This window comes from Hirundo rustica, chromosome 8, assembly GCF_015227805.2.
Source record: "Hirundo rustica isolate bHirRus1 chromosome 8, bHirRus1.pri.v3, whole genome shotgun sequence".
In the NCBI taxonomy this organism is placed as follows: Eukaryota; Metazoa; Chordata; class Aves; order Passeriformes; family Hirundinidae; genus Hirundo; species Hirundo rustica.
The window spans coordinates 23,329,079-23,344,742 of NC_053457.1; the positions used below are offsets into that span (position 1 = coordinate 23,329,079).

A 15,664-nucleotide genomic window follows, 5' to 3' on the forward strand; every position below is an offset into this window, starting at 1 on the left:
TTGCAGGTGGGGATGGCAGCCTGATCTATGTATGAGCACAGGCGTTAGTGCTCTTGGGCCATTTTGACTGGGCTATTTCTGACAGGAGAAATCTTGTCTAGACGCGAATCCAGGATGACAATATTTCTTACTTCCAAGCCCTCTTAAGAAGCTGGTGTCCTGCTGGCACATGCCTTCCCCCTGCATGCTCAGGAGAGCCTCAAGAGTGCCAGTTTCCTGTGTTGTGGGATGTGGCTGCTTGTACATTTGGTTACACCTGCACTTCGGAGTCTTCCTTCTTCTCCAGGAAGGAAGCCAGGTCTCCCCAGCGGTGTGGGGTAGTAGGATTTGGAGTGGGTTTTTTTCTGACTAGGACTGTTAAGGACAGGTTCTGAGACACACACTGTGTGTGTGTGTGAATGTCACTGCAGCAGTTTGTCATTGCAGCTTGTGATGCCTGCCCTCCACCAAAGTTAACTGTGCATGCATGGCTCGCAGAAAGCACTGTGATCTTCCTCACGTGCTGCACAGAGCGGGCTGCCAGTGCTTTGAGCCCCCAAACGCAGCTGAGCTGAGCTGTGGTCTCCTGCCTCGCTCCACTGGTCAGACGTTTTCAGGGAGCCAGTTCAGCTCAATACCTCAGTGGAATCTGTGCTTTTTTTTTCAGCTGGATTACCAAAATTCACTGAGAGAGGGCAGTGAGCTATAGAGGGGCTCAGCCATCTTTAAGCATCGCACCCCAGTTTCAGTGCTAGGCGCAGCGCACGTAGGTTTGTCCCCAGCCAGGACCTGACCTGTCCCCTCCTTCATTCTCTCCACCCTTTGCTGTTTACCCCTGCATACCCTGTCTTGTTTTCCTACAGCCTCAGAGCAGCTGGCTGCCTTGCACACGTGGCTCCCATTTCTCTCCTGCCTGTGGCACCTTGGGAGCGCCCAGGGGTCTTCCTGCTGCGCTTGTCTTCTAGTCTCCCTGCCAAAGCTGCAGCTCCTCATTCCTGCTCTCTCACCCATCCCAACCTCTGGCATTTTTGCTCATCCGTGGATGGCTGAATATTCATTTCCTCCTGGCCTGATTGCTGTGAATACCAATTCCTCCTCCTTTTTCCGGCTGTTCTGTAGATTTTGATGTCTGCCAAATTGTTTTCATTCCCTCTCCCCACTGCAGACTGCACCTCCGCAGAAAGCGATCCTCTCGGTGCAGAGCCCCAGCTCCCCACCCAGCCCTTCCTCCTGAGCTGGGTGATCAGGTTGCCCTCCTGCCTCCAACAGGGACAGACTTCTCCCTCCTCCTGCAGTCAGTCAGAAAATGAGTGTCTCCAGCTCAACAGGCAGAAGAGTTGCAGGCCCCTGCAAGGAGACTGCAGCAGTTTGCAGTGGCACTGCGTGTTTCAGTGCAATGCTCCTCTGCTTGCCAGTCTGCAGATTGGTGCCAGGTTGCAGAGTCCTATCCAAAGCAGCAAGCTGCTGGTTCCAAGCTGAAGCAGAGTTTTTTCAGTCTCGAGGTATGATCAGAAAGGCCTGGTAAAGGTGCTTGCATTCATGCTGAGCAGCTTGGTCATAAACCCTGGCCTGGAGCCTGCTGCAGGTTGAAGCTAAGTGAAGAGAGGAATGTAGTGGAGAGGGAAGGTTGTGGTTCCATCATCCCCCAGGAAATCTGTGTGTAGTGGCAGCAGTGTGGCAATGTTAAGGGGAGAGGACTGCAGACACCTTGGATTTGGATTTGGTTTTTGGATCTCTTGTCTTGCCCAACAAAAGAAGAAAGGGAGACTAGAGTCTTCCCTTTCTCCTTCTGTCCAATAGTCCTGCTTATGTATTGCCAAAATGGAGCCCAGAGGCTTCCCCTTGCCTGTGGCATCCTGGCACTTACTTGCTCTCCACTGGTGTTACTGGCCCTAAGCAGCCAGTGGGCACAGGAGGTGGGCTTCCTGCAGTGCCGTGGGACAGCCTGGCTGCCCCCTTCCAGATGTGAGGTGGAGAGCAGTACAACTGGCCACTTAGCTCCACCACTGTTTGGTGCTGGAACGGTCCCTTCTCTGGAGCCCAGGGCTTATGGCTGGGAAGAACAGGGAGGAGAAGGGTGAGAAAGGGGCCATGGGAATGGTGGGCTCTTCTGGATGGAAAGTAATGCCAGAGAGGAGGAAAGGGCAGACCAGAGGAAGGAAAGGAGGAGCGAGGGGAAAGAAACAAACCTGTAGGCTAAAATGGGAATAATAATCCACTGGATGCTGTTGCAACCTAACTCCCAGGAATGCTGCTCCAAGGCCCCCTCACTGCGTGGGGATGTTTGCCTGGTCCTGCACTGCCGTCTCTGCTCCTGTGCCAAGCCAGCTGTCCTGCCTGGAGCTCTGGCCTTTGCGGCTCTTGTGAAGAGGGCAGGATGTGTTTGCTTTTGCCTATCACGTATTTTTTTAAAGAGGGTGGGAGTTCCTCCTCTTGAATTCCCGGGGCTGATTTCCCCCATGATGTCTCTGGTTTCTGTGACTGGGGGGACTCCATGGAGCTGGGGTCGTGGTCCTCATCCCGGACTTTTGACTTGACAGCAGCTGTTTTGGACTGCTTCATGTTTGCCAGCCTGGCTCTGAGATGAGCCAAAAGCTTTCCCAGCACAGGCCTGCAGGATGGGCATGTGCCATCACAACATGGGGGTGCCTCGCGTGGGCACCTCTGGGAACATTTCCCATACCCAGCATCTGGTTCATGGGAACAGTGTGCTGTACTGGGGTCAGGCCCTTCCCCGTGCCCAGAGCACCAGCTGGCTCTTCCTATGCTGCTATTTCCTGATTAAACTGAGTTTGACTTCAATGGATCAGATGAAAGTGCCTGTCTCCCACTGTCTCTCCAACAGTTGTTATCTTGACCCTTTTTCCTTCTTCCCCACTCTTTCTGTCTGAAGCCGAGCCTCTAATTTTAGACTGAGGGAGATAATTGAGGGTCAAAAAAGATTGCTGTATAATTTCAACATTTTTTCAATGTTTGGGGTGGAAGACAAAGTTAGGAGCTCCTTGCTCTCAAACCTTTGTATTGTGGTAAAGGACATAGGGGAAGGAATGCTCTGTGCAGAAATCATGCTGTTCCTTGCAATTAGCTAAAACTAAGAGTGTAAAGGTGTAAAATACTGTATTTCCTTTGCAGATCCTATTGACTGAAGAGTTTGTAGAGAGAATGCTGGAAGATTTAGAAGATCTGAATTCTCCAGAGGAAGTAAGGCTGCATCATTCCTGTATCTTCCATCTACTGTCCCAGAGAGCTCAGCCCATCCTGCAGCTTGTCTTTGATCCTCCCCTCAAGGAGGCAGACTGCAGCCCTGCCCCATCCATAGAGTTGAGGCTATGCTAAGCTTTCACATCTGCTGTGAACCACTGAGGCACTGAGAGAGCGGATTGCAAGAAATACAAGACAGGGATAAGTATTAAGGGAGACTCCGCATTTTGATTTCCATCAACATCTTTTCCAGCATGGTATCTGAACACCCCAAGTGAAAGCAGTGCAGCTCCTGGGCCAGGTGGCTGGGTTTCCTCCATGCCATACATAAATTCTGGTCTCACTAGCAGCTCCTAGCACATCACCTTCCCTGTTTTCAGAAAGGCTGAAAGTGGTGGCAGCGCATTTACTTTTGAACAATCTGTTGTGTGGGCCTCCTTTAGTGGGTTTGGTAAGCAGGCAGGGCTGTTTCACATCTGCTACTCAGCCTTCACCTGCTGGCCCTGCACGGTGTGTGAAGGACCATCACCAGTCTGGAAGCATTACAGCAACAGCCAGAGGGGCTTTATAAAAGCTGGTACTAAACTTCCCACTGCCATGTGATCTCTTCCTGGGGAACATTTAACACCCCATCTCCCATGCATGCCATATAAATATTCTGCTTGACTTCAAAGATCAGTGGCAGAAATGACATGTAATATTTTTAATCCCATTTTTTACAGCTCCCTGCAGACTCTAAAGAAACTTTCCTTGGCTTGTAGAGCAGCCCTCCCATCCCTTGCTCTGCTCCCCTCCCCCAGGAAAATCTCAGGGCTCTAATTGTTTAATCCAGAGTTGACTTAATGCCAGGGTGTTCTTCACTTTGTGAGTGAGGGGAGCACGCTGCTGGCTGTGCAGTGACTTTCAGGCCAGCTTTTATCCAGTTAAACTTAATCCAAAGCTCATTTTTGCTAGCGACATGGAAGCCCAGGAGCACTTTGCATTGAAGGCCCTTTAGTGAAGGCTTTGTACGGCTCATGTTCCTTTGCTGTCCGTTGAGGCAAAGAGCATGGCAGCAACGGGTGTTGCTGGCACAGCAACGGGGTGTTTGGTTCCCACTCACTGTGACTTTGCTGAATTAAAAAGTGAAAAGCAAACAAATGCAAAGGATGACTTCTCCAAGAGGATTGCTTTGGAACCACTGCTGTTTATAAAAAGGAAAATACTTGAGATGAAATGCGATCTTTCAGCATCCAGATTCCTCCAAGGATTTGTAACTTGCAGGATCTGGGTTGGGCCAACTGAAAGCATTCCTCAGCAGCCCTGACTGTTGCTGATGATGTTCATGTGGTAGAATAAAGTGCGGTGAGGAGTCTTTCCTTTGCTGCATAAAGAGCCACCTGTGTTAAGTGAAATTAAGTGAAATAATCTGTCTGAGTATCTTTAGCATGTTTTTCACATGTCCTAGACAGCGACTTAGAATTCTCTGAGCTGTGCAGGGCCAGTAGATCACACGGTGCAAGCTATACACTGGGCTTGAGTTTACAAAAAAACTTAAATGGGACTTGAGCTGTTTGTTTCCTAGAGGATCATGAACAGGAGTTTGTGGTAGCCTCTATCTTGAAGAATCCTGCTGTGCCCCCAGATCATGGATCAGACTGTGAACCACTAGCATATTAAGGTCAATGGAAACCAACTGCAGGTTACCCTCATGGGCAGCTGCAAACGGAGCAAGGTCAGGAGCAAATTCATGTTAGACACCCTTGTTGTGGAGCAAGCAGCTGGAGGGGATCTCCTTTAGCAGGAACCTCACACTGAGCCTGTGTTGATGTACATCACAAACAGGGTGCTTAGGGGAGGAAAGACAAGTAATTGGATAAAGACTGATGATTTCCAGGTTGCTGTCTCCTTGTACCAGCTCTCTTATTCAAACAGCCCCTGGGAAGCCTATGGTGCTGCTGGCCTGGGTCTGAGGACTCTCCTAGGAGAGGACCACTGTATCCATAGCCATTCTGAATTAGCCACCTCCAGGGCAGATTGTCACTGGTGGTGTTGAGTCCCCATGAGATTCCTTCCTGAGAGTTCCATCAGGGTGTCAGGGAGTATTGCAGGGCAAGGCAAGTGCAACATTGGGTGCAGTACAGTTTCGAAAACAAAATGAGCCTGCAAACAGACTTCCAGAGCTATCCCCCATGTGTTTTGGGTACGCAGGCTGGCTGCTAGGATTGCATGAAATGCCTATGCAGAACTGGTTGCCATTCAGCTGTGGATGGGGCAGATTTGTTGCCTAGGAGATTCCACCCCACACCTTCACCCCCACCCCAGAGCTGTGTTTGGGAGACCTGTGTGAATGCCTGGGCACTGGTCATGTGGTTGTGAGAGGGGCTGGTGGTGAGGCTCCTTGCAGCTCTGTCCCTGCATGGTTGTGTTTGGGTTCATGTTGGGGTGACTTCCTAGCCTGAGGAGGGGCATCAGAATGGGACCAGTGGACTTGTTTGGGAAACACTGGCCACAGACAGTGCTGTGTAAACCAGACTGGGGCAAAAAATCTCCCTTCTGTGTGCTTCAGCAAGTGTTTGCAAAACAGCCTGAGCAGCCGAGTGCCTGTGTGAGCACAAGGCATTGTACAGCTCTGTGAGGCCTTTGTGCCAGAGGTGGGAAGGACTGGAGCAGGAATGCTGTGCAGGCACATTGGCTCTCCCCAGCCAGGGCTGCACAGTTTGCCTGTCACCTGACAAAGCCCTGATTGCTCACCTACATTCCACCCTGAACGAGCAGGGATTTGAAAGATGCCCTAAGACTCCCTTTAAAGCAGATGTGGGCTCTGGGTGCTGGGCTGGGTGAAAGGAGAGGGACATGGTTAGATAGGAGGGAAGACACTTCTGCTGCAAATCTTGTGAGATATTGGGAAGGGGAAATGGTGATGGGGGCAGAAACCCTCCAAAATTCATCTGATGAAATAAACAGCACTTGGACTGAAAGCTCAGAACTTTACTTTGGCAGCTGAGACAGGCCACATTATCTAATGTCCACCGCTGTCCAAAACATACTGATGGGGAAATGTTTTCTTAGTGGCCTCTTGTTTTAAAAAATAATAATAACATGGGGCTGCCTGCCTTTGCAACAATTTTGTTTTTTCTGTGCAGATTGCAGTGATATGCATTAACTGGTTCTCTTTACTGTCTTACAGTTTAAACTTCCAAAGGAGTACAGCTGGCCTGAAAAGAAACTGAAAGTTTCCATCTTGCCAGATGCCGTGTTCGACAACCCACTGCATTAGAGCTGAATTACACTATTCTAACAACTGGGAGAGCCAAGTTACTGTCCATTACCCAGTGACTCACAGGATAATTAATGCAGTAAAAACTCTGCCTGCAAATAAAAAGAGTTTGCTGCACAACCACTGCAAACAGAAGAGGAGCTACTCAGCACCAGCCCAGACCGAACTGAGCCCTTTCCTTTATCCTTCCCAAGGCTGAACTCCCTGGGAACAGCCTGCGTATGTGTGAGTGTGAGTGAGAAATATTTAACTATGAAAATTAGTAGTAAGAATCCTTTCTCTCTCCTAGCTGCAGAACTCCCCTCTGCCTTAGCCCAGGGTGTAGACGCTCTGCACGCCTGTATTTACACATACATTTCTGCCAGGTGCGAGCCTATAATCCATGGATTAAATGTTCTTTACGTGACTCTGGAGTCCTTTTGTTAGCCAAACTTTTACTGACTGCAGAACTGTTCTTCCATGTGCTATTTTTTTTTTTCTTTTTAGAAATGGAATGGTATTTCCCCTGTTTAAAGGAGGCCAAAAGCTCACATGCTTGAAGCTGAACAGATTTAAAGATGAACTTTCTAGTTCAGTCAAGAAAAACAAATCCAGATCCTCCCTGCCCTCAAATTAGGCATGTTTTAAGTGTTGGTCTTGGTGCTATTAGCTATGGTATCGCTGCAAACAGAGGCAACTTTATTCTCATGCATCCTGTCCTTGTGCCTGAACCCCAGGGAAGGTCGCAACCTCTGGTTTTGCACAAGCAAGAGGAAGAAAGCTACCGGGGCGGGGGAGATCTCCTGTTTACAGTGTGTTTATCTTTAAAGAGATACTGTCAAGTATTTTTTCCTTGCTATTGTACAGAATTTGAGAAGCTAGAAAGGATCATTTGTTTACAGGGACAACTTCAGCAGCTCTGCAGGATCAGGGGGCTGCTTGAAAGCATAAGAAGTGGAGATCTCTGCTGCCCTGGCACAGCAGTGAGGAGACTCAGCCTCAATGAAGCCAACTATTCTCCCTGTTCCAGCAGGGTTGTGCCCTAGTGCAGCTCCATTTTCCCTTCTAGGCTCGCTGTGCTGGCTCTTGTTGCTGACCTTCCTCCTTTCAGATGGGTTTGAACTGTAAAGCATCGAAAGCAGTTTGAAAAGACACTCTCTCTAGATCCCTGTGGCTTCCTCCTTGGAGCAAAACGTGTGCAGAGGAGCCGGTCTCTGCAGTGCCAGGTTGTCTCTGCATCAGCTGCTGGCCCTGTGGATACGCTGCAGCAAACCACCGCAGGCTTTACCCCCTGCTGCTGCTGCTGCAGGTTGTTTCTGATGCATATTCGTCAGCCTTCCTCTGCCCATTGTCTTTTGGTGACGACTCTTCACTCCTTGTCATGGGAGGTGCAGCTTTCCTTCCACCCCTTTCTGCCTAAAAGATAACTGGTGGTTTATGCACAGTTGCTGTGTGATCCTAATACAAGTATAACAAAAGCTTTTAACACTTAATTCCCCTGATCAAACAGCAAAGTCCAGGAGGCCTCACAGTACCCTGGGATCGGTCTTCTGTTTGTTTTCTGATTTAATTTCTTCCCAGCACAGTCAGCTTTGGTGTTTTCTGCATATATTTGAGGCTGGTTAATGTTGGTCAAGAAGCAGAGCTAGGAGCCACAAAGCTTTCCTTGGACTTGCTACAGAATTCCTCTGTGGCCTCAGGCAAGTCACTCAATGTGTCTCTGTGCAGAGAGGGTGACTATTGACTAAAGGGCTGCAGGACCTACCGAAGCATGCCAGGGTTTGCAGGGCAGGGCGTGCTTTGTGTACAAAGTAGTATTTGTATTATTATAATTGTTTTTATATTATAATTTAAGGCAGGCCAAATGCGGGGTCCAACACTGCTCTGCAGAACCTTCCTTTCTGCAAAGCTGTGAAAGCAATTTACATGTAAATGAGTTTGTCATTTTGTCTGAACTCAGAGGATCATCTTAAAATCCTGCTGTGAAAGAACAAACTTTCAGATATCTGCATGTACCAGCCAGAGTGATTTCTGTGCTGCGGCAGGCTGCACTCGTCCATGGGATCTCTCGGCCAGTTTTCATTGTCCTGGTTAGCACTAAGCATCCCCTCTGCACTGGAGATGTATGTGCAAGGGACAGCCTGGCTGAGAAAGCGGCATGAAAACCTACCAGTCCGGCTTCAAAAATGATGTGCCCAAGTGTCCCACCACAAGATAACGGGCAAACAGATCATTGTGGCAGTGGGGAAAAGGCAAGGGCAGCAACTACAATTTTGTCCCAAAGCCATCCAGCAGTAGCCCATGGATGCTCTTGTGCAAGCTTGCTGGGGGTGCCACAGCAGAGCTGGCCTGTTGCCAGGATGCTGGCTGCTCTTCCTTGTTTCCAGATGCTAGCTCTCATTAAAGGAGCTTAAAATCCACATCTTGGTGGAGAAGGGACATTTGGAAGGTCAGTTGTTGTTATTCCCGCAGAGATCAGCACAGGGCAGAGAGAAGTCCATGAGACGCTCTCTGAGCTCTGACACACATCTGGAACCTCCTGCCCTATGAACTCTTTGAGCCTTCACGGCAGGGATCTGGTGCTGTATGCAGGGAAAGCACCTCCTCCCAGCTGGCTTGTGCTCCAGTTCTGCCTTTCTCATGCAAGTGTTTTCCTCACCGTTTTTACACTCATCAGACGCTCTGGGCTGGGTTTCCATTGACTTCAGAGGGAGCACACTGAATGCATGTGATAATCCACCCAGTATCCTTGTGTGTGTGTGTGTATTTTTGTTCCATGTCATGTATTTATATATAGTTCTGTGTATTTGAGTTATGAACAGGTGGCATGCCAGAAATCTCTATTTCTGAGCCACTTTCTCACAGATCCTTGCTGGTAGCCAGATAACAATTGAGGGGGGAAGGATTGAAGGGAAGGAAGTGGAATCTTCCTATTTAGGTAAGGGGGGAAATATTAGACAAATAATTGCTAAAATAGAATTCTGTGTCTCATTGTTAGAGCAACTATGAGAACCTGGTGAAAGTCAGCCCTTAAGCTCCCTGGTCGTGTTGCTGCCTCTCGACAATTTATCTAAGAGTAAGAAAGTTGCAGTTACTCAGTATCCTGAAGAGCTGGGCACCCACAGAACATCCCCTCACAGATTCACATCAAGTTTGCAACCATGCCAAAGGCTTACCCACTGGCAAGTAAATGAGATGTGAAGTTTGGATGTTTTCATCTTGGGGCAAGAGGACATGTCTGTGTGTGAAAGAAACGGAAAAGAAACCTTTGTATTTTAGTGAGCAAGTCTTTTGAAAGGGGGAAGTCACCAGTGTTAATAAATGCCATGGTGCTTTTCTAGCCCAGACCTGCTGAGATGGTAGGAGCCAGTACTTGTGTTGATTTTTTCTAGATTGTGTAGAGGGCCTGAAGCAGGTTTGTATGGAACCAAAACCTGTGGGGCTTGTGTTGGCTAAAGACAGCGACCTGGACAGAAATGAAAGCAGTTCCGAAGCAGTGAGTACAGGATTTCTCTCTCCTCAAGAAATCTGGTGATGCAGGTCAATTCAGATATTTGGAAAGATGAAGAGCCTTGAAAATCCAACATGTGACAACAATTCTGAAACAGGAGAAGTCTTAAAAGCCAGGGCTACTCTCTCTCTCTCAATTTCTGATTAAAAACAGGACAAGGAATGTATAATTTCAGTATTAAAGTGTGTAGGGTGTGATCTGAGCAGAGCAGTCAGTCTTGTAGCTGCTGTGACTATATTTTCAGTGGCTTAGATAGGTGGTGCCTGCTGTGTCTAATTCTTTGAGGACAGTGTATATTGGTTTTACTCTACATGGAATTGCCAACAGTGATTTGAAATTATATTCTGAAGCTCTTCACTTTAAATATTCAGTTGCTCTTGAATGGCTTTTGAAATTACACCATCAGGTCATCAAATGGTCTTGGGAGAAGTGAGGGTTATGTTGTTTTTCATCTGGGACCTGTAGAAATATTTAAAAAAAAAAACCCAAAACACTTAAAAGCAATGCTTGGCTCTCCCCTCCTCCTAGGCTGGCATCCAGAGTCCATGTCCTGCTTTTCCAGCTTGTATCTGGCCAGGGCAAGGCAGCATCCCATCAGATGGGGAGAAAAGCTTCAGGCCAGAGGAGACCCTTAGACCTGTGTGTCCAGTTTTCCCCTAGACCAGAGCATGGCCCTGTGCCTTCTGGCTCCACTGTATCAAGTCTTGGGCTTCAGCCGCTGCGCCATCTCAGCCAGGTGAGCAGGGGTTCCAGCACCAGGAAAGGTCCCTTCCACCTCCCAGGGACTGGGTGACTGCCCTCCTGTGAGAGAGCACATTGTGCCTTAATTTTTCCTGTGAGTGAAGCTGCAAGGGCAGACAAATTGTCAAGCAACCAAGAATTCCTTTCTGTGCATCTGTCCCTATTGATAAATGCCAGCCTGCACAGCAGCCAGACTGTATCCAAAGCAATCTCAAAATCCACATTTCCCTATGGGATTCACCTCTTAAGATTTTAAAGCTGTATTTAAGTCCCTCTACCTAACAAGCTCTGTTTGAACCTACTATTTTTATAACATTATTTTCTGTTGTGCAGTGTCCGCTTGTTCTCTTTTCTTTTAAAAAAACCCATCCTTTGTGTTTGACATGAGTCCAAAATTTCAAATGGAGAGTGAGCCTGAGGTTGCAAATGTGTTTTTAACGTGGTCCCGTATTGACTTGTCTCTCAGGCAGTGAACCTGAGTGTATCGTGCTTCATCACCTCTTCATTTCTACCATGATTCTGTTTCCTCTAAAGTTGCTGACAGACCATAAAATCATCCGAAGTTCACAAACATCATTTCTAGTCTGCTGTGAAGGGGCTGCTCCATCCCTTTCCCTCGCTGGAAGACCACAGCATCATTCACCGTTCGGTTCGTGGAGCCCCGATGCAGGAGAGGACTGTCAGCCAGGAAGGGCTGCACGTGGCAGATGTGGCTGGCCAGGGCCCACTTGTTTTAAACTGTCCTGACGCTGTGCCTGCCCTCTTTAAAAAGAGGAAGAGAGAGAAAAAAAGCCAACCTCGAAAAGCCAGAGGAAAATTTCCTGCCGATTGTCGTGTTTTGCAAACACTGGCCTTTTCTCTTGCCCTCTCCCTCCACTCCCAATGAGGCTGGAGATGAAAATGGCTCCTTTGTTCCTTTCCCTGGGGCCCAACTGCAGCAAAAGTGCGGCTCCGTAAACTCTCCAGCGCACGAGCGGCGAGGGTGGGAGGGACGGAGCTGTCACCGTGTGCGGTAGGTCCTACATAAACACAGCTCGTTGACAATGCCCCGAGCAGGATGGGAGCAGGAGGGCTCTCTGGTGCTGCTGATGGGGCTCCCGTGCCGTTCTTCCTGCAGAAGCAAGTGGGATGCAAAACCCACAGCGGCTGAGAAAGGGCAGGTGGGTGTGAGTGGCCCTGTTGTTCTGGTAGAGACTGATCATGGGCTGGGGGTCTCTGTGCTTTTGGCTTTCCCCAAGATGGGAAACTGCAGCCTCGTGGAAGCAGGCAGCATCCTGCTAGGGGCTTGTAGTGATGCTCTGGCCCCCTCACTGGGATGCTCCTTGCATCCATCCAACCCTGTAGTCCTGGTACTCTGAGTTTGGCCATGGTCGTTCTCCAAACCCAAGCTTACTCTTTCAAAACCGTTGTCTTGTCCAGCCCAGGCTGGACACACTAACTTTTCCCTTTTTTTAAACAGACGGAGGTTTTGCCTCTTGCTGCGGACACTACTTGTTTTGTGTGCTGAATGGGAGCAAAGGCAAGGTTCCCAGGGCAGGGGACACACATGGGTGACTGGGACCACAGCAAACCCTGACCGCTGGGGTTGCCCTTGCAGCCCTGAGATGAATTTTTCAGTACTTCAGCCGTGTGTGTGTGTGTGTGTGTGCACGTGTGTGGTCTGCGGGCGCGGGGGTCGTGTGGATGGAGGAGCCCCAGGACACTCCCAGCGGGGCTGGAAGGAGCCTGTGTTTCTGTGGCCGGTGTAGCAGTACCTTGTAGATGGCCTTTCTTCCCTCTCCCCTCCTCCTTTTTTTAATAAGAGACGAAAAACAAACGGAAAGCTAAACTAGCAGAGGTTTTTAAATATTTTATATTAGTTTCTAATGTAAATTCTTACATTGTTATTGCAGTGCTGGGTGTGTTTCGCCTGCACGTGACTTTTTGTAATATTTTTGTGGATCACTAAACGGTTTTTTTTCCTCCCGTGTATTCTAAGTGCATTAAAGGTATTTGCAGAATTGTCAGTGTCCTTCTCTGCGGGCAACATGGTGGGACCAACTGCCTCCTGCTTCAGCTCTTCGACTCCTTTGGCAGCTCCTTCTCCTCGTTGACAGCTTCTCCCCTGCTCGCAGGGAAACAGGGTCTCTTGCCCACACCTCTGGAGTACAAGTGTGGGAGGGAAAGGGATCTTTTTTCCTCCCTAAAAACTCAGCAAAACCACTGGTCCCAGGACCTGCCACCTTCAGCATCTTCCATGAGCATCTGCTGGGAAAACCCCCTGAGTAAGGCGGCCCGAGCGCCCTGACAGCCAGGGTTTTCCGTGCTTCTTGGACGAGCTGGAATGGGGAGTGCTCGCACGTGGGTCCAAGCATGCAGCCAGTTGGCCGAGGGATGGCAACCTCGTCCACCAGCACAGGAAGGAGGGAGCTGGGGTGAGTGTCAGGTCAGGTCTGTGTTCCTGTCCTCTGCCAAGTGCCTCCTGGCTTCAGTGGGATTTGTGGGGGTGTGGATGTGTGTGCAGAGACCGAATATGTTGGAGAAGAGACGCAGCAAACACTTATGAAAAAATATTACTGAGCTAATGTTGCAATGATTTCCCAGTAACACAGAACGATTTTGCAGTAATCTTTTTACACTCCTCAGTAATAAATGCCTTTAAGGCCAGAGAGAAAGGGTGGAATATCTGGGCGGGGGGGGAGGGAGATCGCAGTGCTCAGAGGAAGGATGACAGGGAAAGGAAAGGATGCATGGAGAGCCAAAATCCAGCTTTAGGCAGGTTTTGCACTTGCTCTTTGCAGGTGTTATCTCAGCCCACCCTGCATCAAAAGGGGAGCAATTGGCAGAAAGGGTTTCTGCAAGGATTTCTTTTCCTTTGAAGTTTGGCGTGAAAGCCATCCTTTTTTCCTAAGACCTCTCCCACAGCTGCATCCAGACACAAAGTGCCCCGGCCCCAGTGCAAAGCAGTGAGCTCTCCAAGCTCTGCCAGTGCCGACCAGCCCCTGCTGGACGTGACAAAGAGAACATCACCGCGGCTTGGCCAAGTTTCACCATCTCGCTTGAGGAAATCTTGATGGTCAGCCGGGTTCCCCTGTGAGGTTATTTACCCAGACAGGGGTCTGGGGGAGAGAGGCCATCCGCAACTGGTTCTTTGGCCCAAGAGCCCCTCACGCCTCTTGCCTTCCTAGTTTTCAAAGCATAGACAAGCACAGGGCCTCCCCTTTAGGACATCCCAGCAAGGATGGCAGAGCCAGACCAGCAAGGGGCCCCACGTAGTGCTGGGAACCCTCACTGCCAGCCACTTGGTTAATTTAATTCATGTATTAAACTATCCACTTTTGCCTTTCCTGTGGTGGCCAGGCAGTACCCCCTTTACAACAGTGCGTCCCAGCTGTTTCCTCTGTTTGACCCCAAATCCGGAGGGGACCGTGGGGCTGTGGCACAGCGGGGTGTCCCTCTCTGCTGGCACCCTTCCCCCGAAGGCCCACCGGAGGCACAGCAGTGCCCAGCCCAGGCAGCCTCCCTGCTCTGCCTCCGCCCCAGCCAAAAGCACCTTCGGGCAGTGAATTTAATTAAGGTTTCTGAAAAGCAGTGTCTGGGAGCCCCTCCTGGATCTGCGGCTCTGAACTTCATTAGGAGCGGTTTGTTGCTAATAATGCCGGCAGCTTCTCTAATTAATAATGGAAGGGCTGTGAGCAGATGCCAAGCCAGGAGAGGGAAGGGATTTGTTTGTTTATTTCACTCCTCTCTTGGTTTTTTGTTGTTTTTTTTTCTGGAGTGCAGAGAGAGGGCTGGGGCTCATTTCCCATCTGAGAAGTGGATGGCGGTGCCTGGGATCCTCAGTGGGGAAGAGGGTGCACCTGTGAAGCTGAAGAGGGAGATGGAGTGCGGTGGGAGATGGGCCCCCATGGGTGGAACAAGGGAGCATCCCCCACAGCGAGGGGCTCCTACTCCCGTGGTGCTCCCTGCCCAGCCAGGACAAAGCCAACGTGGCTGGACTGGGGCACCCAGGAACAGTTCTGACCCCCAACCCCCTCACAAAGCATCACCCCCATAGTATGTCCCTTCCCATGGCACATCCCCTTCCCATGGCATATCCCCTAGCCCGTGGCAAGGTGGTGCAGGTATGGGAAGGAGGTGTTCTCCATGCTTCAGCCCCCTGGGCCACAAGGATGTGTCATACAACACCCAGAAATGTGGGCTCACAGGAGATCAGCACACCAGGTCCCTTTGGATTTTTCTTTTTCCCTTCTTTTCCCCTCATTTCTCTCCTGCTTGCTGTCTCTCCCAGCTGATGTTTGCGGCACAGCTGGCCACAGCAGCACCTCGGTGCTGAGGAAAACTCCCAGCACAACCCAGCGCATAGCACGTGATGTGTTAGCACCCCGTATTCCTGGGGGCCCTGTGGCCAGGCCATGGCTGGAGAGGGTCCTGGAGCAGCCGAGCTTGGCCAGATCCTGCTGCCTCCCTCTGGCACAGGACAAGCACCCCCAGCCCCACAGCCAAGCTGGCAGGCACCCTTGTCCTGTTGCATGTCACAGCCTCAGGTCTGGCACAGGAAAGCAGGACCTGGCAGGAGTGGGAGCAGACTGTAGAGAAGCCCCCTGCATGCCCCAGCTCCCTCTCTAGGCACCCACGGCATGCCCAAAAGCTCCAGCTTCTCCAAACAGCTTTCAGAGCAACTGTTCCTGCTGTCAGGGAAAAAGATGGCCTGTCACCTCATCGCTCACCAGAACTGAAACTGTGTTTGGACAGGCCACGGCAGCACAGCCACAGTGGCCCCAGGCTTTGTCCCCTCTGTCCCCTTCATGCCCCACTGCTCACCTGCCACAGGGAAGCACTGCCTGCAGCCTCACGTCAGGCAGCAGCCATTGCCACAGCGGCAGGTTCCAAAGAAGTGTACCTCAGGTTTGGTTTCAGTTTTCCTAGGGGAGGAGTATTTTTAATGGCCTTTCTCATCATTCTCATTTCCTCAGACTTTCTACACTCTGGTCACAAATGATAACCCCGCTGGA

General features: G+C 50.1%; 1 protein-coding gene across 2 annotated transcripts in view; it reads left to right on the forward strand.

Annotated features, from left to right (window-relative positions):
• Positions 1–12,670, forward strand: part of SUFU (SUFU negative regulator of hedgehog signaling) — an 88,972-nt gene extending 76,302 nt beyond the window's left edge. For both annotated transcript variants that reach the window (XM_040070883.2, XM_040070884.2), the window contains exons 11-12: positions 3,112–3,180; positions 6,350–12,670. In XM_040070883.2, the coding sequence (XP_039926817.1) occupies positions 3,112–3,180; positions 6,350–6,439 (159 nt within the window). In that variant the 3' untranslated portion in view covers positions 6,440–12,670. The remainder of the gene's footprint in view (positions 1–3,111; positions 3,181–6,349) is intronic.
• The last annotated feature ends 2,994 nt before the right edge of the window (positions 12,671–15,664 follow it).